This window comes from Artemia sp. Qi Xiang Cuo, chromosome 9 (genome assembly GCF_049724085.1).
Source record: "Artemia sp. Qi Xiang Cuo chromosome 9, ASM4972408v1, whole genome shotgun sequence".
Taxonomy (NCBI): domain Eukaryota; kingdom Metazoa; phylum Arthropoda; class Branchiopoda; order Anostraca; family Artemiidae; genus Artemia; species Artemia sp. Qi Xiang Cuo.
In genome coordinates this window covers 2,436,345-2,461,419 of record NC_142802.1, presented here as the reverse complement: position 1 = coordinate 2,461,419, position 25,075 = coordinate 2,436,345, and the positions used below count along the sequence as shown (strand labels likewise).

The 25,075-nt window shown below is 35.9% G+C and overlaps 1 protein-coding gene across 2 annotated transcripts in view; it reads left to right on the top strand.

Moving 5' to 3' along the window:
* Positions 1 to 25,075, top strand: part of LOC148948221 (uncharacterized) — a 69,283-nt gene that overhangs the window by 41,891 nt on the left and 2,317 nt on the right. For both annotated transcript variants that reach the window (XM_089093829.1, XM_089093830.1), the window contains exons 4-5: positions 18,314 to 18,504; positions 23,179 to 23,328. In XM_089093829.1, the coding sequence (XP_088949955.1) occupies positions 18,314 to 18,504; positions 23,179 to 23,328 (341 nt within the window). The remainder of the gene's footprint in view (positions 1 to 18,313; positions 18,505 to 23,178; positions 23,329 to 25,075) is intronic.

Genomic DNA, 25,075 nt, shown 5'->3' with positions numbered 1-25,075 from the left:
ATGTCAGTGGGTGCTTTCCTGTATATAATGACTTGGCCTATGGTGCGAAAACTTGCGTTTCTTGAGTGTGTCTTGTTGTCTCCAGAATGAGCCGGTTCACGTGTTTCTTGACACGTGAATGAGCCGGTTTCTCGAGTGAGTAGGCCCTCATCCCTCAAAATAGAGTTTCGGCTATGTTTTGGAGGGGCTGAAAATTGTAACCAATTACTTTTAGGTTATTAAGTCTTAACTTTACGATCGCTTGGTTTTACTTTGCCTGGTATGCTAATAACAATGCAGGTCTACTATGTTCTGGAATCAAAGGTGAGTTTTTTCCAGGCTGAGGGAACCTGAGTACCTAGAAAATAAAATCCTTAGGGAAAACTTTTTGGATTTTCCTGGGGCGGGAGAGGGGACAGGTCTCTCTTACTAAGCTTCATACTAAGACCTAGAATGAGCAAAAACGAAGTCGTACCTAGTAATTCAACAACATTTAATAATTCAAAAACTAAAGTGAAGAGGAAACGAACAGAAATTAGAATGAATAATCTCATTAAACAATGATAACAGATAATGCTATGGATGAAAAGATGAAACAAGAACAGAAATTAAACTGGATAATGAAGTCAAACTTAAAAGGAATTACCACAAATAAGAGTAGGGCTAATGCCCCTTTTCACCCTCTACAATTGCGCCAGGCTAATATTATTTTTACGTTAGAGTTCTCTTGGTCGTTTATGACCCTATTTTGAGGCAAACCAAAGTTATGTTCAATTATTTCAATGATGGTCCCAAGGAACTTGCACGTGTATGTTTCAAAGTGGGAACTAACTTTTTTTCTTCTTTGTTTCTTGTGCATAAGAGTCCTCTTTACCCAAAGACATAAGGATACCTGAAAGTTTCAAGCTAATCAGAAAAAATTGACCATTGTTTAAACAACAATTTCAAGGGCCCGTGCCCCAAAACTAAACGTTTCCTGTACATAAAGGTCCAATTGACCCAGAACCTTTATTTTTAAATTTTCAAGCCATTGAAGAAAAAAAGTTTGTTGCTCCCTTTTCAGGAGAAACAAGTCTTTTTAGATTTGATTCTTTTGTGGCAAATTAGGATCTACTTTGTCCAACAACTTTCCGACATAAGTTTCAATCCAATCGTAAAAAAAAACTTTTAGGGCGTTCCGGGGGCCCGTTGCCCGACCTAAGTTTTTGCGGATGAAGACTTCCTTGGCTCAGGAATTTACGGGTGTAAGTCTCAAGCTGGTCGGGATAAAAGTTTGTTCGCCCTTCTTTGGGAGAGTAAAATGTTTTTGTTTTTTCTCTTTGTACTTGTGGATTTGGGTCCTATGACCCAAGGGCTTGATGACGTAAGTTTTGAGCCGATCAGAAAAATGATTTTTTTGCACTTTTTGGGCCCTAATTTTGGAGGAATGAAGCCAAAAACGTTTTTTATGTAAGTTATTCCTTTACCAAGGTACTTAAAGATGGAAGTTTCAAATTGTCCAGAGACAACAAGTTTTTTTATACTATTTCTGGACCCCTGAGACCCTTCCCCTTCCAAGCAAAAATGTGTGGTTCTTTTTGCCCAGGCAACGCTTTTTGGGTTTCAATTGGCCTTTTTTTGGACTCTAACTTTGAGAAAGACTGCTCCCAAACTAAAATTGTTCTTTTGCATTAGGGTCTACTTGGCCCGGGGACTTTTTTTTTTTACTATTTCTGGACCCCCTGAGACCCTTCCCTTTCCAAACAAAAATGTGTGGTTCTCTTTGCCTAGGGAACGGTTTTTGGGTTTCAATTGGCCCTTTTTTGGACTGCAACTTTGAGAAAGACTGCTCCCAAACTAAAGTTGTTCTTTTGCATTAGGGTCTACTTGGCCCGGGAACTTACGATTGTAAGTCTTCAGGTCGTTCAGAAAAAAATGTTTTGGCCGTTTTACGGCCCCGTTTCTAGGGAAACCAATATTTGTTTCTAATTAATCTCTCGTTCAAACTGATTGGGGACAAAGAATATCCCCCCCCCCCCGGACAAAAAAAGACTGTTTCTCTTGGACCAGGAAATGATTCCAAAATCTTTCGAGCCAATTCGGACACCCAAGATTAAACATGTTCCCATTTTACAATAAAAACTATCTTTAAAGAACTGGTAATTTGCATAATTTCCTTCGGGGGTGGGGGGATGATTTCATCCTCGAAGGTGTGTTTATTGGACCTTTTGATGATTCTAAATTCATTGACTACCTCAATATTTACTGGGGTTATTAGAAAAGGGGGGAGACAGCAGTAACGAAAATTACTTAATCAAATTTAACATATCCGAGAACCCTACAACGGAGATTTCAAGCCCCTGTATCCAAAAATAAGATTATTTTATTATTTTTTTTTTTTCGAGAACGGTCACTGATAGATTTGTTGATATCTTCTTCTTTTTTTTCAACAGGGATGGCTCGTTTTTTTTCAACAGGGCTCTTTTGAATCATTGATTGTAGAATATCAAAAGAGAGATCGTTCGAGCTGAAAGTTATACCTCTAGTGCCATTTTTATATAACACAGAGGATCCGCGAAAAAAGATGCAAATTACCAATGTCTGTCATTTGATGTCGCGAAACAGAAATCTTACCCCACCAGAGGCAACACGGAGGCGCATTCGTTTTCATACATATACGGCCTACAGTCGATTCAAAATAGGCTAAACAGTTATATAGACCGATTATACAGTAATACTAGCGGCCATACAGATTTGTGTAGTATCACACCAATCGTCATTGGGAAAGTCAATGGATCGTTTTGTGGAGGAAGATATGCCTAAAACCTCAGAAAGTGCACTGCCAATTCCATTTTTTTTTTTGTGTGTGAGGTCCTCCAGATGCAGATGGGGGGTGGGGGATAGTGTCAACAAATAGATATTGACTAGATCTTAAAAAAATAGTTGAACTTTACCAAAACGTGGATGGGTAAGGGGGAGAGTAATCACCTTCATGCATAAGATAATTTTGTTTGCTTTAAGGTTTAATATGATTCTGCACTTCAGTTTGATAAGGCTTTGTTTTTTTTTTATCTTTCTTTAATAGTTCGTGATGACTGATGTCCAATTGACATTACACATGAAACCAGACATTCTGAATGTAATATTGTGGTAAACCATTTGGGCAAGGCCATAAGGGGGGATAGGGGTACCGGGCCTAAGCCTTCCCCTTCTTCCCAGTGTCTTAAAATAATGTAAAATATCTTTTTTTGCACTACATTATAGATACGAAAATATCTTACATAGTTTGACCCCCCTTCTCCAAGGAATGAGACTGATCTCTTCATGCTTGCTAATGGGCCAGATTTTGTATATAGCATGTATAAACGTATTTATTTTGTTCGGCAACGCGGGACAAATTTGAAAATAAAAATAACTAGATGCATGTGTAGGTATTTATTTCGTTTGGGAAGAGCAGAAATTCGGGGCAAAGCAGATGAACTATATGGGAAATATAAAAATTTCCAGGAAATCGTCAAATCTTGAGACTTAAATGGAAAAAGAAAAATGTACCCCCTCCCCTGAATGCATGTCAGTTTCAAACAATTGGTACTTTTTTGTTTAAACGAGGATTTGGAAGTTAATTAGGTTGCAATCCTATTCTTTAATTGTTCGTATTATCCTCGATGCCAGAATTTTGTTGCAAGATTAAGGTATTTGCCAGGTGCTTTAATTTTTGGATTAGATATACCTCACGTTTCCATATGCGATATTTTGTGGTTTCCGGATTTTACTAGTACATTGTATTCGCTACCCAAAATTACTCTGACGTTGAATGTTTTGGCAAAGGTTTCTAAACTCCTAGAACGGGAGAGGTAGCCACCTGTCCTTTCTAACGGTTGCCAGGAATAATGGGCTTGTGAGGGAGGTGGACATTTTTCCTCCCACCCGTGTGTTACCCAGACGGGTCTGTTTCAGCTGGGATGCTGAGCTTGCAGATGTTTCTCTCTCAACGTCGGGTATTTATAGATGAAATGAAACACGTTAGCGTCTCTTTGTATTATGAGGCGGGTTGCAGATTGTTTTTCCAATAATTTGGTCGTTACTTAGGCGGGTTTATTGAAGCCTATTGGATTCGCGTGCTGTGGAAAGGGAGCGTGTCTAGATCTTTTGCATTAGAAGCAGAAATTAATTGCTGTAGATAATTAGTAGAAAACTAAATCACTTCAGTGGCGTAATTTCGTCAAAATCCAAGGAGGGGGGGAGTTGGAGCCAGTTTTCCCAAATCAAATGAAAATGACAGTAAAAACTAATAAATAAGCCATTTGGTACCATTCAGGTGCTTATTTAGTACTATAAAGGTAAATATATACTAAAAAAAAACTGATCTGTTTCAATTGATGCTTGAATTATGCAGGTTTATCTTAGTTTTGACAAAATTTTGGAAGAAACTAAATTTCAGCTGGGTGGAGAAAACTGGGGTCTGGGGGGGGGGGGCAAACCGAGCTCTGGGAGGGGTAGTTTCCCCCTGCTCCATAGCAAATTACGCCCCTGAAACACTCCGAGGTATTAGTATTAGGGACGCCGTTTCAGGGAGTGTCATTGCCATCAAATATGCTTGAGAAATTATAGAGTTTACGAAAAAAATGTCCAAAAAATGTGTCATTTTTAATTATACTAACTTTCTTTATTGATTCTAATTTCGGTCCATGTGTAGCCTATTTATGTATCTGTAATAAATTGAATCTTTTATAAAAACTGTGTAATTTTCTAATAAATAGTAGAAATTCTTTTGTAATCAAAGAAAATATGGTATAAACCTAGAATTGGGGCATGTAAAGAAAATTTTTTTTAGTTTATAATATGCAGAATAATTGTAGTTAACACATTCTGACCGTGATTTCATTGTCCTTTACCCCCTCCCTCCCTAATGCGGAAATTTGTAGCCCAAATTATATATTACCCGGGTTTTATTTTGTTTCTTGATTTTGTCAGCGTTGATTCAATTTAGGGGTAGACATGTTTAAACAAGTGTTACGTATGGCAAAATGCAAATAGACAACACCTATAATTTGAAAAAAAAAAGTTTTGAGATAAAAAAAAATAGACTACTAGGCTCGACACCGCTGCTTCATATGGATCAAATACATTAAATAGAGAAGTTTTTTTTTCAATTGAAAGTAAGCAACATTGAATGGAACAAAAATTATTCTGTGTATGAGGGTGACACCCATTCTTCAACTCTCGCTCTTTACGCTAAAGTTTTGAAGTTCTTTTAAAAATGCTTCTCGTTCGAATTCAACGGCTCTTGTGTTTGAGCAGTCTTTCTTAAAGTGTTGTGACAGAAACTCAAACTAGCGTAAAGAGTGATGGTTGAGGAAGGGGTAGCCATCCTCATATATGGAGCATATCTGTTTGTTATAAGTTTTGATGTTGCTCCTTAGTTTCAGTTGCAAAAACTTTTTTGTCATTTAATTTTGGACCGTTTTTCAAATCACGCCACCGAACCCCCTTCTCCAGTGCAAAATTTCCTCTGGAAAATCCCACCCGGAAACTTTCCTCTCCATAGAAAACTTCCCATGGATAATTTTTCCCCTCCCCGCAAACAATCAGTATATTTCCAAATAACAAATAGGGTTACTATATGTGATTTTTTGGATGTTTTCTATAGAAATAGTCTACGGATTGTTTTGGGAAACCAGTCGCACTGAACGCATTTGAAAGAATAGGCTGTACAAAAAAATGTGGTCAGTCCCACTTTTTAAACATATAAGGCCAAAAGAAAAACAAGTCGTCCCCAAATGGGGTGGAAGTATTTCGTAAGAAAAAAATTTAAGGAAAATGGAACTTCCTAAGTGGGTGTAAAGAGAGAGGCTTTGAATAGGTTAGGATGGAAGAGTGTGCGTAGCTGTGTTGGCCTCAGGTGGCTTGGTGCTGCAGTGAGTTGTTAGTAGTAGTAGAAGTAAAATGTGTGAACTATGGGTAAATTGAATAAGTTACAGCTCTTTACCCAGTGGCTAAGGAGGCCTTGTCATCCCCTAAAGAATATTTTTTGGACGTTTCACCTATGCTGAATCAATTGGCTACCCTATAATTTTGATCGGAAGTCTTTGGAAAAAAGGGGCGTGGGAAGGAGTTAGTTACCCTCCAATCCTTTGGTCACTTAGAAAGGGTTCTAGAACTTTTGGTTTCCGTTCGAATGAGCCCCCTTCCCCGTGGAAAACAAAACAGTTAGACACGCTTATGTGATCTTTCTTCTAGCCAAAAATACAAAATTCGACATTTTTGTAGTTAGGAACTTGAAACTTCTACAGTAGGGTTCTCTGATATGCTGAATTTGATGGTATGACTTTCATTGAGATGACTTGTCTTTTTGGGGGGTTTCCGCCTTCTTAAAAAATCAGGTAAATGTTGCCAGGCTTGTAGCTTTTGATGGGTAACATTAAACTTAAAGAATTTAATATATTTGGAATCAGCATGAAAAGTCAATTCGTTTGATGTATCATTTGCTACCAAAATTCCGCTTTTTAGAGTTTTGGTTACTATGGGCCAAATCATGTCCAATAGTAACTGTACAAAGTTGAAAATTGAAAACGAACAAAAGTTATTGATTGGCAGTTTATGCAAAATGTTGCATAAATACTACAATACTAGCTTAAGTAGACTCGTGGTATTTATTAATATTGTAAAATTATAAAAACTAGCCGCAAAATGACAGAAGACGCCACTTCGCTGTGGTTTGTCAGGATGGAGGAAACTCTAAAATCCTCTTTAAAGTTTTGGAGTATGAAAAATCTATTTGTTGTCTTTGAATTTTCATTTTGCTTGTATTTCGACCCTCTTTGGGTAAAAATTAATAATTGAGGCACAAAATAGCAGAAAACGCCTCTGCTTTGGCGCGATCTCTTTAATTACTTAAAAAGTTCACTAGCTATGGCTTTTTCCTTTTAAATGAACCCTCTCTCAACATTCTATGACCAGTGACTGGATTTGATTGCCCAAAGAAAAAAGGAGACATTAGTGCTTTCCCTGCAAAAAAGTGTTTTCCTTGTTATTCAATGCGGGGTCCAGTAATTCTCCTGAAGAGGATTATCTACTGATGGTTTCAATGATGTGCTTATTTCAATTTTACGCCATTTTAGAGGGGTTTCTGTTTTTTTTTTTTTTTTTTTATTCCTATAAACTACTTTTCAATTAGCCGGAACCCACGCAAGAAGTCAAGTTTGGTTAATGCTAATGAAATAAAACAAAATATGATGAAAATAAAATAGTTTAGAAAAAAATTCGGGCTATATATTTGCACATTAGGGGGGTGGGGGGGGGGTTAAGGCATAGCATATATTAAATAAATAACCTAACCTAGGTATCTTTTTTCCCCTAAACCCCCAAAATCAAAAGTTTAAATATTGTAAACGCAATGACAAACTATGGTTTGCAATCCAATTCTCTATTGAAAAAAAAAACGTTAGAATAGTTTCTTAAGCATCTTCCGTATATAATATATCGCGTGGGGTCCGGCTAATTGACAAGTACCTTGTTTTTTTGCAATAAACTCTTACTATTAAGACTGATCTAAATAATAATTATCATTCCTGAATCAGCGTCAAATGGCAGTTTTTCTCACTTGGCGGTTTTTTTCGAAACGTATTTTTGAGCTTTTGGTAAAGTACCAAGGCCATCAAAATAAAAAGTTTTTTGGCGGCCTTGACCCTTGTTAGGACTATTCGTACCTGAAAAACACAATTTCATAGGATTTTGGGGGTGAGTTTCAACATTACAGAGTTTTTTTGGGCCAATTTGTGGCAATGAGATAAAAAAATTTAATTAAAAGCGACTATGCTTTTCTTCGGTAGAATTTCAAACATTACCAATCTATTGATTTCCGTAGATAACTGAACTTAAAGGAATTTTAGACCTTCTCAAGCTGTTTGTTGCTATATTTTGCTGTTTTTAGGCGATAAGGCTTTTAGGCTATGTTTCTATATTTTTAGGCTATATTTTGCTGATTTTACCCCGCTTCTGCCAATAACTGCATAGGAAGGTATTGTCGGTTTAGCCAATTCTAAGTGAGATTTTATTGTCACTGTCCTTGTAACTTTAAGGACCTCAAGCTTGCTAAATTGAGTTTAAGTACTGAGAAACTTACCCTGGGTATCACAAAGAAACTCATAGTATATATATTATTTTTGTTTGTATGGTGAGTGGGGTGGCTTTTTTTGGAAATTTTTTTTGGAAATTTTTACTTTACAGAAAAAAAATATTAACAGAAAATTTTCGGTTTCTTTTGTGTATTTTACATTTATTTTTATTTATGGGGGAGGGGGGAAGAAGTTGATTTTTGCCCCTCCCCATTGCTGCGTCCATGGATGTAGCCTATATATTATTTGATTGTCCTAGTTTTATTAAAAAACAAACTGGAGCAATTACCGACTGCAACTTTATTTATTCAAATAATATGCATATTTTATTTTAAAACAACGTTCATATTTTATGCCTACGGGATTTTGAAAAAAATTATCTCCCCTACTCCATTTTTCCATTATCGACATACATGATAAAGTCCAGTGCCTTCGAAAATGCGATCCCCTTTAAATCTATTTAATCACAACGCTGGAGATTCGTTGGTTCCTAGGTATATAAACAGTCCTGGTTCCAGGATGATGTGTTTGAGAAAATTATTTCAAAGGGTCCATGGAGAGAAATAGGGGCTGGGTGCTGGGTTCCCGGGGACTTATGCTATTGATTTTTCTCATAGTTTAATCACCTCTTCTACCAGGGTGTGGAACTCTGCTAACAGTGGGTATTGATCCGCGTTTCTAAGCTTTTGTTGTCTGGAGGGTTTCTATGCTAGTGACGTCAATTGTGTGGGTTTAATTTTGGCTCAGTGAATGGGAATTGGAACTGGGGCAAGCGTTTGCATGAAATGATTTTTGTATGTTGTTTAGGTCTAGTAGGCTGTTAGTATTGTGAAGAGAGTGAGGACGAATATTGATTATTTAAAATGAGATTCTTGGTTTATGTAAATTTTAGTTTGTAAAATTAGAAAACACTTGCTCATAAAAGGGCGGAGGGGGAAGGGTTGAAAAGGATATTTTCTAAAACGCTTACGTTCTGCAAAATTATGTTCGATTGTGTGCTAATTTTTGAGCGTTAAGACACACTAAGAAAATTTTGATGGATGAATCACCTTCTCAGAAATCATGTACACCGGCTGGCACGTGCCAAGCGTAGCGGAACTGTGCCAAGCGTTTTGGGGACTGTGTCAAGCGTGGCAGAACTCTGACACACGTGACGTTCCGAGACGTACACCAGTTGGCGGGAAGACAGCGCCCTCTCGATTCAGCTATTCTTAGGCTAACTTGACGAAGTCCATAAACATCCTGATGAAGAATTACTAAGCGGAGATTCGTTACAGTTTTATTTTAGTGGATCAATTACCGGTTGAAACAATAATTTTTTAGGCCGCCTTGTCTTTTCATTTACAAATAAAATAAAATATAGAAAAACGGGTATAATTTTTGGTACTTTTGTAGAAAGCGGTAAGCGCGCGAAAAATGAAGTTTCGTTTGCCTAATGCTAAGGAAATAAAAAAAAATAGGATGAAAATATAATAGTTCAGAAACAAATTTGGGCTATATTCTATATATTTGCACATTAGGGAGGGGGGGGGGTGTTTGTAAAGCATAGCATATATTAAATACGTAACCTAATCTAATCAACCCACCTTAGGTACCTTTTAGGTCCCCTAAACCCCAAGAAACTAAAATTTAAATATAGTTCCCGGATTGTGAAACCCTTTGTAATGCCTATCTTTATACAGCGTCTCGTATAAGTAACGGGTTTTATCCTATCTGACCCTTAATACAATTATTACGCGCTTACCGCTTTCTACAAAAGTAACCTAATTTTTCAAATAAGTTTGAGGAAAATTACAAAAAAAATATATATATATAAAGAAAAGGAAAAACAAAACAAGTTTAGTCTTTTTTTTTCTCGTTGATTAAGGCTTCTAGACGTGAACCCGGAATGTTCGGACTTTCATTATTGTTAGTGAAAAGTTTTTTTTCACTTTTATTTGAAACATAATACACGTTTTTATGTATTTTCATTTCGTTTCATTTAAATGCGTAGTATTTATGTATTTATAACTTGAATGCACAGTAGCCACTTTGGTATTGGTTTAGAACTTTCAAAAGATATTTAAACTTGGAAACTATGCGATGTGGGTAAAACCTGGAATATGCTCAATGGTTACTGAATCTTCTAAGCAATGGTAGTCTAGATGCGGTCCCAATATATATGCTGAACCATTATTTGAGGCAAAATATTAAAAGGAGAGAAAGAAGCCATCGCATGTTTTACCAATGATTAGTAAAAATAGTTTTAAGTGCCTTTTAGAAATCGGCTTTTGCAAAAATGTTTCCTATAATTTTGAGCAGTATTCTATTTCCTGGGGAATTTATGGTGCCTTTATAAAGATATTAAATAAATAAATAAACAAGTTTTTTTTAACTGAAATTAAGGAGCAATATTAAAACTTAAAACAAATAGAAATTAAAATGTATATTAAGGGGGTTGCCCCTCCTCAATTTTTATAACTTAAAGACCTTTCCCCTGGGGCTGTGTGTGGGGGGGGCATTTTATATCCATATGCATAGTTATTGAGCCTTTCAACTATGATTAACAAAATGGCTATCTCAAAACTCATCGGTCGATTTGAGGGATAAAAGGGGTAAGGAAGGGGGCCTAGTTGCCGTCCAATCTTTTTGGTCACCTAAAACTGGAACTAGAACTAGAACTATTTCCGTTCGAATGAGCCCTCTCACGATATTCTAGGAACACTGGGTCTATACGATCACCCCTGGGAAAAAAAAACAACAACAAACAATTAAAAACAAATGAACACGCATCCCTTCTTCTGGCAAAAAATACAAAATTCCACATTTTTGCAAATAGAAGCTTGAAACCTCTACAATAGGGTTCTCCAGTACGCTGAACCTGATGGTGTGATTTTCATTAAGATTCTATGATTTTTAAGGGGTATTTCCCCCTTTTTTTCGAAGATAAGGCAAATTTTCTCAGGCTCATAACTTTTGATAAGTAAAGCTAAACTTAATGAAACTTATATATTTGAAATCAGCATAAAAATTTCCTTCTTTCGATATATGTATTGGTATCAAAATTCAGTTTTTTTAGTTTCGTTTACTATTGAGCCGGGCCGCTCCTTACCTAAAAAGTCAATCTAGTTCTTTAGTGTTCTCAAAATGTGTTTAAACTATAGTTTCCGGTCTTGAATCTTCTCAACAGTCATTTCTGTGACCAAGGAAGGGGAAGGACTACGTTGGCCTACAATTCATTGTTCAGGCATTCCCCTCCCCTTCTCTATAAGAGCCGGGCACATGGGCACCTTTGTCCAAGGTTATTTATAATTTTGAATTAGGCTTATAGTTATACATAATGTCTCGATGAAGCAGAAAAATGGGGAGGGCTACACATATTTTTTCTCAAAGCTTTCAGCCTCTTTGGGAAGTTGAATATATATTTTGACTTCCAATTAGACATATTTAAGGCTGGATATAAACTCAATCCAGAGAATGTTTTTCTGCCTGTCAATGAAACTTTATGGTTCAAAAAATATCATATAGGTAAAACTTTTTCTGGGAGAGAAATATCGTTAAAATAGGTGAAAAGTGACAGTTTCCTATTGGCATATTGTATTCTGCAGTTTTTTTGAAGGTATTATTTTTGAACTCCTTGTCTTCTGGATCCCGAAAATAAATCCAAAACTAAAGTTTTCTTTAAAAATAAAAAGATATCAGTATTATTCTCATGAAGATCATTAATCAAAACGTTTTGGGTATTATTTCTGATATATTGACACTTTGTTATGAAAATTTGGAAAAAATTATTGCTATTTTGATATTTCGAGAAGTGGGCATAGGCTCTGGGGGTCACCCTTCAAAGGAGATTCCTATAAAGCTGTGTGTTTAAGGAATTCGATTGTTGTTGCACGTGCTGAAACATTAAGCAAACTCGAGGACTAAATCTATTATTGCCAATATTTCTGGTTGTCAGTGATATTGCACTCAATATGTAGAGTCAGAGGTAAAAAAATTTAGGAAAATCTAAATCCGAATTGCTTTTATTTCGATATGGTTTTTGGGGTTCTAGGTTCTTCGGGTATTTTGTTTTTTGAGCGTTAGGTACGGGTAGTATTAGGTAGTGCTCTTTGATTTTTGAGTATTTTGGGTATTCTGTTGCCTTTTGGGGTATATTCTTAGATTAATGAATACAGAATATTTTTTCTACAGAGCTTGACTAGAGTTAATCGTAAAGCCCCAAAATTGAATGCATTTAACTTTTTTCTTGTTTTTCGGTTGGGGCTAAAAGGAATGATAAGTTATATTTCACATCTGGCAACTAAGCAAAAGTTAGTCAATCAAAGAGTTTAATTACCAATCCTTAGCTGTTAAAAAAAATACAGCAGTTTAGATATAATCTTCACTGGTCAAAACTAATCAATCAAATAAACCTATTTTGAGTGTGTGAGCGTCCCCTAACATGATGCCCTTTTTTTAAATAGGATTTAGCAATAGTGATATCAAAGTTGATTGGATATTCAGCCGAACATATTTGCCTGAGTGCATTATTTTCATTTATTGAAAGCATAACCTATTAAAATATTGCACATATGAACATATCATTCAAATGTCTACCAGGAAGATATTCCGTGGTTGTCCGCACTTCTATTAGTAGAAGTGTGGACAGCTTCTTTAAGTCTATTTTATTTAAGTATATTTTTAGTCTTAAAAATTAGGAATTTTTCTGGGTTGGAAGAAAATATTTTGTTCCCACTTTTTTATATATTTTGGGGATGAGGCATTAAACAAAAGTTCTTTTTCAAAATTTTATTTTATTCTTTTATTCTTTGAGGCTGCCTTAATCTTTTAAGGCAGAAAAGTACATTTTTACGTATTTTATCCTAACCTAACATATTAATACCTTATACTAACAAAACTTCGATTGGAAAACATTGCCGAGGCCACGCCCACTTCTATTTCAAACAATCAACAGCTACATAATTACTTGTGACTCACATATAAAAATATGTGAGTCACAGCTGGTCTTCCTGACCTCCCCCGAAATTGACCTTCCTGACCTCCTCCTCCGGGGGCGAAGAACTTCGCCCCCGAAATTGCAGCTAGTGCTTAAGAACCCATTAGAAGAATTTTCCGTAGGCCTACTTACTGACTTTCAAAAATCAGATTCAGCCTTTTGTTTTTAGCATTACGACACCTGGAAAGTTTTAGGAGCCTCATTTACATTTTGAACTTGATTTTAAATTTAATTTAAATCTATTATTATTAACTTTCAATTTAAAGGTTTAAATTTATTATTAAAAAAATAGTTTGCACATTCCTTATTTAGTTATTTAGAACAGTTCTTTTAGGACTGTTAAAGTTCTATATTTAAAAATAGCGGTCGTTAAAGGTAAATCAACAAAAAGATCGATCAAATGCAACTCTAAGTATAAAGCAAAACATTTTTAATATTCTAGGCAGGCACGTACACGTGATTTTGTTCTTAACGGGTAGGGCGAAATTCTGAAGCAGAAATAAAATAAAGTGGAGTCACACTGTAAGCACAAAACAAAATAATCAAAACTGGAGGTTTCTGTGGAGGCCTGGGTCTGAAGCCTCCCCCCCCCCATGCACATACCTGATAAAGCTGGAAGGACCGTATTTTGAAACGTGTTTAAAAATCATAGATTTTCTCAGTTGCTTCGGTTATTTCATTCCATTGAGAAAATGATTGTAAGAAGTAATAATAAAATGTGTAGTATAGCAAAAAAAAATAATTAGAGATACAACATTTTGGTTGCAATTATATATTAGAACACATCTAAATTGAATCACATTTATTCCCGCAAAGAAAAGCTATATCTATATTATCTTTCCTTGGAACCCGTTGGACAAAACGCATCTGCCCTTCGGAAACAGATTATTGCTAGGATTGGACCCGTCTGAGTCATACCTCAGAAAACCTACCGACCGCCTAGAAATCAATAGACCTTTGATAAAAAGAATGTGTGGGACTTTGCCGTCATGTGAGAGGATTTTTGTTATCAGGGGTATTGATTTATTCCCTTTCTGTTTGGTTGGTGGGGCTTCCTTGTTTTGGAATTAGGGTTACTAAAAGGGAAATGTGTTTGCAGATGGAATCATTTGGAGTACTCATACCAGAAACAGCAGTTTGAAAATTACGATTTTGAATAATGACTTCTTCTTACAAGCACGGTTATGTAATTAAATTGAATAGTGGACAAAATGTGCGGAAATTCAAATAAAAAAGAAAAAAATTTAGCCATCTTAAATTTCAAAAGCACTAGTAGGCTACATGAATAAGTTGTAAAGGAGGAATCCTCAAGCTGTGATTTTACAAAGTTACACCATATAAAGTTCCGTAAATTATTTAGTAACTAAAAATTGACATAGTGTACCTGAATCCTTCAGTAGAGTTGAGGAGGCGTGTACGCTACCCCCATAGAATGTTATCATCCAGAATGTTATAAGATTTTGGAAATATTTTCCTTAATTTTTATCTATTTTGGGAATAATATTGCTATCCCGGCACTCCATTTTCGGGTGCCCTGTCGTAACGAATATTCTTTGTTTACAAAACCTTATTAGCAATTTGTTTTTTTTTTGTTTTTTTTTATTCTGGGTGTTATTTAAGGCTGTATAATTAGGTTAAGTTTTCTGAAATACAAAAAAACTTATCATTTAGTTTCTAGTACAAATGTGACGTAATTTCTAAACAAGGAGAATGATAAGAAGTAGACGACCCAAATTCCGTTCCTATATACTTTTGATAAGGCATTGAGGTAGCATATGTGGGTTTTTAGGTTTTTCTTTATCTTACTGTTCGGGTTTTTGTTGTTTGAAGTGACAAAAATTGGAAATATAAGATAAGAATGTTTGTAATTACTATGTTTCATCACATTTTATTTGCTAACTTTCTCTAGAAATAGAACGTGTCTTTTATATCTCCTTGTGAAAACCGGGGTTCTAGACAACCTGTCAATGTCGGTAATTTCGAATGCGGCCAGAGCCAAAATTTTGATAATTATAGAATCATAATCATAGACAAAATTATGAGTTGTGCCTTTTTGCCAAAACTAAAATGTTAAGGAATAAGAGCTAAACTTATAATTGTTTAATTTCAAGTTCCGGGGATAACTAAGGAAAAACTTTGTTTGTGCACTGGGTCCATTTTGGGTTGTTTCATACCTGAAATCTGTGTTTTTCTAAGATTTTTTTTTATCTTGTTTTAAAAATATGACGTTGGGACAGTATCACATTTTGTTAGTGTTGCCACGTTGAACCGTAAAATAAGTAATTAAAACTAATTAATTAAATTGGATAGCACTTTTCACCCGAAAAAATTCATTAATAATCTGTAAATTTCCAAGGATTGGATTCGATGTCGGTTTTGGATTTTTTTTTTTTTTTTTTTTTTTTTTTTTTTTTTTTTTTTTTTACTTGTGTTCTTTGCCAAATATATAAATCAGGTAATTGTGGTTGGACTGTACTTACTTGCTTTAAAACAGAGACTGAGTTATTATCCGCCCTCCAATTAGTGACCTTGTTTTTAATTCGTAGCTACAATTCTTAGCGTAGGCAAATGTCAAGGCTGATGTCTAAATTTTTTAGTCGCACTCTTTTAAAAATATATAAAATAAAGTATTAAGGACCGAAGTATGGTTGACATCGCAAATGTTTTTTTTTTTGGGGGGGGGGGGGTCGAGGCGTTCATAACTGATATCAGAGTCAAAATTCTTTAACAGTGGGAGAGCTGGAATTGGAATTGAAAGTTGAATAACAGTAGAGAATGGAGCTTTTTGTAACTACTTACCAAATCCGAATAGGTTTTATTACACTTACTGGATATAGATTCGTATATTTAAAATATGAAGTGTTGACTCCTCTAACTTTCTAAGTAAGGTCGGAGATATGGTGTAATGAAGATATGGTGGATATGGTGTAATTCTAAAGTTTCACAGCTTAGGCGACCGTGAGACTCGCTAGTAGTAGCTCAGCGGGTAATTAGCAGTGTAAGTCAGTAGTTGTAGTCGGAGTTTAGAATCGTGCCGTTTCCGCAAAATCAACATAATAAAATAATTTTAGATGTAGTTGCAGTTGGAATTCTTGAAAATAGCGAGGTTTAAATTTTCGTTTAAAGCCAGACTCCATTTGGCAGATTCTGCAAATTTGCCATCTTGCAGAAAAAGCAGCGTCGAAGGTTGCAGTATCTGCAAACTGCCAATACGGAGCCGGAAAAGAAGTCTCCATTGAAATAAAACTTGTAGATTGGCGGTGCAGATTATGCAAATCTGCCATCTTGCAGAAAAGGGAACGTCGAAGGTTGCAGTATCTGCAAACAGCCAATACGGAGCCGGAAAAGAAGTCTCCATTGAAATAAAATTTTCAGATTGGCGGTGCAGATTTGCAGAATCTGCCAAATGGAGACTGGCTTTTACCTCTTCCCTAAGCGACTGAATATTAATTAAGCGTCTTAACTTTAGTTAAGATGACCACTCAACTGGTATAATTTAAAAGGATAAAAGCTGCTTCAGTCTTATATGTTTGTTATCATGCTTCACTAGACGTAAAGTTGAAGTCACAAGTATCTAAACCCTGGTTATTGCCATTTTCTTTTTTGCTCAGTCAATCAATAATTCCTGGACAATGAAAAAAAGAAACAAAACTGTGTCACCGATTTAAAATAACTAAATTTTTGATCTCCAGAAGTAAAACCTTCGATTTTAGTTATTTGATTACTTAACTAAAAGTCATAAGAAGTATTCATCAAGCAAAAGGTTCTGGGGTCTTCATCTTCGGTGATAGCTCTGGTGTTCAATAAGAACCCATATTTTTTAGACCAGGGGTGGCCAAACTCTGGCACATGCGCCAAGTATGGCATGTTAGATGATTGCAAGTGGCACAAGGCGGAAATCCTTTAAATAAATCTGGGTTTTAGCTAACAGTCGAATCTATACTCGTTAGATTTTTTCTGTATTGATATGCTCATGTTAGCTTAAAGCTGTTGCAGTGATTAACACACCCTATTCTTTAACATCAAATGATGTCTAGAGAAAACATGTCTGATGGTTATATCATAATTTTATTAATTATTATCTTGTTTTTATTTAATTTTGAGCATTTTTTGACCACTTTCAAATGTTCAGGTACTTTCAAATTTTATCAATATATGCACTCCCGATGGCAGTGCAATAATAGAACATTTTTTAAAATTGTTCGTGCTTTAATTAAGTAAAGTTAATAAAACAAGATAATAACATTGCATCAAGATTTTATCATGTAATGATCGCGTAAAAACTAAAGAAAGTGATAGTAGGCGCATGTATGGGCATTGACAGACTGGGAGGGGGTGCCTTACCCCCAATGAGGAGCAAGAAGACGTCATGGAAATGTCTAAATATAGGAAAATCATAAATATTTCCATTTTATTCTTGGTAAAACAAGGCTCCTGGTAGCACCCCCCCCCCCCCCCAGGAAACTTCCTGGCGACACTTCTGGACGCTTATCCAACTAATGGCGCACGGTTTGTAAAAGCTGATCAATCAAGTTTTAAACCTTCAAATTTTGTCTGACTATTGAATTCATTAGTAGATTAAAATGCGATTTAGTTGACTTCATACCAATGTGAGATAAAATATTTTTTTATCTATGTAACTCATTTGCCGTTTACTGTTTTAGGGTGCCATTTAGGGTTGACATTCCGCCGTAGAGCCTTTCATGCTAGCATAACTTAGGACTACGTTAGGTTACGGAATGTAATCTTATGGAGCAAAATTTGTCCGTAACATCGGCAGTGTCAAGTATTCTTGAGCTCCACATAGAATTTTACGCGACGTAACTTTATGTTGTGTCATAGAAAAGTGAATAAACTAAATTAATTTACTTTTCTAAGAAATCCTTTGCTGCTTGATTAGAGTTCGAATTTTCATCTCCATTCCTCATTTTTAATTTTTGAATAGTTTGCTTATGGCGATTATGATGATTCTAGACGATGATTCTGATGGTTTCATGGATGTTTGCGTTAGTTTAGAATGAAACGACTGATTCATGTGTGAAATGTTATCCTTACGTAATGAAAATTAGTTGATGTCAGATTGACACCATTTCAACTATATTCTTTGTCTAATATTTATTCTTGGGGGAGGGTTCTTCGATGTTTCTACAAGTAGGGTTTGATTGTAATGAAACAGTTCAAGTGCGGTTGGCAAATTCCTAGTGTCTTTTGTTTTTACCTGGCCTTAAAAAGATATATTGCATTAATAATTACTTTGTAGAAACTGTTCGTGCACGAAAAGGTAGGACTTCAGATGGTCAATTTCAATGTCCCAGGTGTGGAAGAAGATATCAGCATAAACATACGATGAATCGACATGTCCGCTACATTTGTGGTTTACCACCCCAGTTCCAGTGTCCTCTGTGTGAAAAGAAGTTTCATGTCAACTATAGGCTGAAGGAGCATCTCAAGGTAGGCAGTTTTCAGTGAAAATCTACTACTACTATTAGCTGTTTAAGCCTATGTAAGTAGGCTTGAACAGAAACAATTCTTACATCGTTATATCTAGAATAATCATAGTTAACATATTTTGCATGGGGAGAACCTTTATCTTCACTTCTTTCATTGTTGTACAATTTTTTAAACACATTTCTGAAAAATAAGCATGGATTTGATAAGCATTTTCTCCGTTTTAAATACAAATTAAACGCTGTCAATGCCATCTAATTATTTCTCATATCACATGTTGATAGAAAAATAGTGAGAAATTAGGATAGGTTAGGCTAGGTTAGATGACGGTTGGGCGTTTGTTTGAGCACGTTTTTCAAAACTAAACAAAGACTTAAAGAATAGACACACAAAAAAAAATTCAGAAACTTGGTAGAAAAATTATAAAACAATAAAAGAAGTGAAGGTAAAGGTCTCCCCATACAAAATGGGTTAACTATGATTATTCTGCATATTATGAAGTAAGAATTGTTTTCTTAGCATGTTTCCTTATCTGAATGTTTATCTAGGCCTATACCATCTCTATCCCAATCTATTCAAAGCCTCCCTCTTTACACATCCCGAGAAGTTCCGATTTTCCTTAAATTCTTCCTTACGATTCCATCCCATTTGGGGCGACCTGCTTTTAGTTTGGCCATAGATAGGTGGCCGAAGAGGACGATCTTTGGCGGTCTGCTATCCTTCATCCGCAGAACATGTCCTAGCCATCTCATCTTTCCTCTCATTATAGCCCTAGAAAGCGGGATAGAACTACATTTTTCATATAGCTTACTGTTTGACATACGGTCAGTCAGACGGATATCCTAAAGAATCCCTAGACAATTCTTCTTTAAAGTACCTAACAAATCCTCGTCCGTTTCTTGGAGCACTCACGTTTCAGAACCATACTTGACCACTGTCATCACTGTAGCTTCCAATATCCTAATCTTGGTTTGCGGACTTGTCTTCCTATTCTTCCAAACTTCTTTTCAACCTTTCAACTATCAAAAGCTTCCTAATAATCTATGAAACTGAGGACTAAAGGTGTTTGATGACTCAGGCACTTTTCAATTATTAATCTAATAGTGGAAATTTGGTCGACGCATCCTCTCCCATTCCTAAATTCAAACTGTCTGCTCTTAAAACTTTATCTACAGCATCTCTAAGTCTAAAATGTATCATCAGCCTAAGTAATGTTCTTCCCACAGAAACCAAGCTAATGCCTCTATGATTACCACATTCTCCCTTATCACTTTTCTCATAAAGGGGTTCCATTAGAGTTTTCCTAAAATCGCTAGGTACTTCCGCTTTTTCAAATATAATATTTATAATCTTCAGCAACTTATCTCTAATCTCACAACCGCCATACTAGAAAATTCATTTACCACACTATCAGCACTTGGAGCCTTATTATTTTTCAATCCTTTTAGTACTCTCACTAATTCTTCCTTACATGATAAATCTTCCTTCACATCCAAAGTGTCACAAACGTTTTCATTCTCTTTTATATCGTTTCCTGTTACTCTATCACGGTTTAGCACATTCTCAAAATGTTCTGCCCATCTCTCTTTAACACTTTCCTTGTCACTAATTGTGGCCCCTTTCCTATATTTAACTGGGACAAGTCCAGATTGACTATTCCCTCTCAATTTATTAATATGCCAGTACAATATTTTACTTTTGTGCTGTCTGGCTGCATTTTCCAGATCTTAAGCAATTTTATCAATGGCCTCCAATTAACACTTCCTTAATTCATATTTTAAAGCTTTCTCCACTTTCTTTATACTCCTGTTAATTTCATCTAAACTGTCAATCAAATTAATTCTTGTACAATCCCCTTCTGCTCTATATGAAAACAAAGCATTTTCACTTATACTCCTAGCAAGCCTTAGGAGCTTGCTTATTCGTCATGAACCCTACTCCGTGCCTATACTCCCCACCCTTCCTGCACGAGTGAGATGCTTAATAAGCCACAGTGGTTTAATTGGTTGAGGGTTCGGGGGGTTAACTAGTTCTAGGATAGACCCTCCTACCCCTAGGTTGTGTTTGATGTGCTATTCAACGAAATGATGAAGAATTGCCACTGCAACTACCCTGTTCGAAATAAAAAAAGCTGCCATTTTATAGAATTTTCCCAGAGATTTTCAGTTTTTGTCACGAGCTCTATATATATTAGGTACTACCATCAAAATTTGTTTGAAGTGTTTTTTTTTTGTAATGTTCTAGGTTTTTACCTTTTTTTAGTAAAGAAATCATGGGACATTGTCAAATTTTGAGTGGAAACCCTGATAAATATAAATATAAACAAATTTTTTTTCTATAAGTTCTGTAAAGACATGCATTAAGTTGTGTTTCACATTTTTCCGATAAAAGGCTGTTCACAAGGTCCTAAAGTCTAGTTACTCCACCGATAAGCTAAAAACTAAAGACACTGCAATTGGGTAGCTGTCATGCCTAGATGGCATATATACATTTTTCAGGCTTTTGAGTTAATAGCAGAAGGTCGTTTGCAAAGCCATTTGCAATTGGAGGATAAGCTGGCCAGCGCATGCTCAATTACACTTTGATCCTGCTGATTTATATTGCCTTGTTGATCCTTTTCTATAAGTATAGCTTAGCAAACATTTTTGTAATTTATTTAAGAAAATCTCAGGTACAATATTTATGCGTCTTCTTCTTCTATTTCACAGCAGGCGGGTTTTTCAGTTGATACTATTTAGCCCTTTTCCTTTTGCTTCACTCTGTGGGCTACAGAGCTACTGGCTTGGTTGTATCTTATTTATTAGACATTCTCAAATATCTTTCAGTAGATTTTTCGACTCAAGGAGTTCAAATATAAGATGATAGATATCGATTTCGGTGCTCTTGGCTGATAGTGAGATTTTGTGGTGTTTGAAGCACTTGAACAGCTTACAATGCTAGGTATGCTGTGCAGACGTCAGCATATTACATTCAAATAGGCAGTGGTCAATTGTTTCATTATTCATAATGCAATACCTGTAAAGAGGGGAAAGGGGAACTGAACCACTTGAATTAGGAAACTGATATAAGAATGCAAGATGGTTTAGTCCATTTGTTCCAGAACGAATTCTGTGATAAATTTTAGAAAAGTACTTATTGGGAAAGGGGGAAAGAGTAGGATTTTTCTTATTAAACATAATATCTGATAGTCTCCATCGGTAAATATCTCTAATGGGGATTGGTCACCCACTTGGCTGGTCAATATTTATAGCATTTTTTGCTATTTCATCAGCCTGATGATTACCACTTATACCAGAGTGGCTAGGAATATACTGAAGATAAGTTCTTATGCCATTTGAAGCAAGATTATCTATAATACTAAGACAATGATAAGTGTCAATATCCAGCTTATACTGAGGAGCTGAAGACAGCAACTCAAGGCTTGATAAAGAGTCAGAATAAACTATAACATTATTTGAATTAGCAATCAAGGGTTTATTTTCCATAAGGTGTTCTAATGCCATGATTATGGCATTTAACTCTGCAGACATTATCGATACATTATTATACAATCTCTCACCCATTGCAATTTTCAGGTCAGGAAGGAAGGCACCACTTGCTACCTTCTCATTCATTTTGGACCCATCAACAAAGATTTGGAAATGGTTTTTATAAGTAATTGTATTAAGTTCAGCAAATTTTTTCTGGACAAAAGCGCAGAGGGTTTAATTTTTTAGTCCACTTTGAGAAATCAGTATTTATTTTGGGGATTCACCAATTCCATGGAGGGGATTGGGGGAAAGTAGGTGCAATAGACTTTGCGGGTACATGGAACTTCTTCTGAATATTGGCTTACTCATCTGCAATGCCTCTATACATGGCTGGATTTCTTAACCAATTATGCAGGGTGTGTGAGGTATTTGATTCAATTTTTGTATGATTTTTATCAAGGGAAAGCTACGTCTCTCCCTTATTGTTGTTAATCCAATCTCCATAAGCAGAAACTTGGTGCTTGTGGGTTTCCTAAGACCAAATATGAGACGTATTATATGCGTGAATGCGATGATTCTTAAAATATTCTGCTTCTTCTACAAGTTGTTTCTGCTTCATTTAGCGAATTTAGGAATCTCTCTCGTGCTCTTCAAAGGACTAATTTAATAGACAGCCAATTATAATTAATCCAGGTGCCTTGGCCCTTAAAATATGATACATCCACGATATATTTGTTTCACGCAATCTGTAAGTACTGATTACGATTATACCCGGGAATAGATTCTTCCGAATGAGCGCGGGTTTTATAGGACTCAAAACTCATAATGCCACTCACCGTGCAGCCTTATCCCACAAGATATCATTTTAAGCTCGGTATATCAAAATTTGAATTTCAACTAAAGGTCTATGTTTCTTTGGATCTAACCAGAAATTTTTGGAAAGTAAAGAGGTTATTTTGCTTAAGTTTTCTGTTTAGATTGTTAAGTGGTTAGGGCTTGGTTAGTATGCAGAACACAGGCTGAAAAAAGCGCAGAACTATACAAACTCCAGAAGGAAAATTATGTGTAAGTAAATTATAAATGTATATATGATACATTTTTATCCTATATCTGGTCACTTCTATATCTGATAACCTTGTTTCTTGGATAGGTAGATACATAGTGCTAGGTCGAAGGTGCATTACTTTTATTCATTTTTTCTATTTAGGCAAATCACGGCGTTGAGTCAAATCCGGCAACATCGCAAGGAAACCAATCAGCAACAATGTCAATGCAAACTCCGCCCACCTTTACGCTTCAAGGCAGTAATAACATTGAAACGGCTGTTAAAATCCCCAAAATGGAGTGGGGACTCCAGGTAAGGTTTTCTGTCACCAAAAGGTTTTGAAAAATCCTGTAATTGCGCCTTCTGTTTCGCAATCCTTATTGGATAATTGCGCAATCCTGTAATAATTGCGCAATCCTGTAATAATTGCGCAATCCTGTAATTCCGCCCCACTCCAAAATGGAGTGGGGACTCGAGGTAAGGTTTTCTGTCACCAAAAGGTTTTGAGAAATCCTGTAATTGCGCCTCTGCTTTTAAGACACTGAAATTGTATTTACTTTTTTTTTACTTTTTATTGTTAATTAACAAAATTAGGAATAAGTTGTCATGGAAAAAATTCCCAATGTGAATGTTGGGCCTGTGGCCATATGCAGCTTTGTTTGTATCCTCAATTACTTGCTTAATTTTCATGCCAGCTGGGTGACGCTGAGTCGATAGTCAATGTCATTCAGAATAGATAGTTTGCAGCAGTCATGCTGCCAGCATCTGCCAGGGAGCCTCTGGCCTGTTCCAAAATCTATTTCAAACTCTTAATGGAACGTTTCATGCCTGGACACTGCCACCCGTGTTACGAAAAGCCAAAATTATAAGGAATTCTTGTGGGAGTATTCGTGGCAAATATCAGAAATGGCTGAACTACCACAGAGTACGGTGAACAGCTTGATCTTAAAAGGTGATTAGACATAAATAGCTCATGTTTGATAAAATCAGGCTACTTAATCTGTTAAATTTGATCCCAAGGAACGTTAAATATGGGGTTTCTCCATTACTTACTAGTTAGAAGGAAAAAAAAACATCCGTTGCGTCTTCTTGGGCTGTTTCCAAATATATTAATTGCTTGCTTCACAAATTTTATGTTGAGCCCTTAAAGGGACCCCTGAAGTGACACCTTGCTCCTCTTTAGAAAATAGTTACCAAAAGTTCTGAAAACTACTTTTTACAGTCGTAAATATTTACTTGTCTCATTCCCAAAAATGTAATTCTTCACTTTACCCCCACCCCCCTAATGAATAAATATACAGTTTAGTGTATATATTCAAACTTCTTTTTTCATTGTTGCAACCCGTTTCTTCTTTATCATTTTAACTGAACGCTAATTAATTGGCGAAAAGAAAAGAGTCCCGGTATTCTAAAATATAATGTTAATATTTATTGTGGGCTGTATAGTTATCCATCAAGGGGGGGGTCACTACGTGCTCTTTTAGGATTGAGATATGTAGCTATTTCCTATTGTTTAAAGTAGCTTTTAGATTTTTCGGTTACCAATATCTTGTGGCAAGTAATTAGGAACAAGGTGTCACTTTAAGGGTCTTATTCAGTGTTCAAACTACAATTTGCGAAGGAAGTGATTAGTACATTTGGGGGAAATGTAAGAAGATGCATCGAGTTGTGTGTCACCAATGACCAGCGAAGTCATGGGAAAAACTCCATATTTACCTAAGGATACAGTCTGAAACCTATGACGGAGCTTAAAGGTCATATACAAGAGAAACTGACAGGAGGGCAAAGTCAAGTGCTTCTTCTTCTTGTTCCCTTTAACATAGGCTTTTAAAGAATTTATAACTTCCAGCGCCACTCACTGGGCAGCATTATCTAGCAGAAAAACAAAAACCATCTCACTTCGTAATCTTAAAATTTGAATTTCAACTAAACCTGTAAGTATCTTTGGACCTAACCAAAAATTGTCTTAAAGCAAGCTCCTACTACTACTACTAAAAACCACACCGTAGCACCAAGCCGCCTGAGGCCAACACAGCTACGCACACTTCTCCGTCCCAAT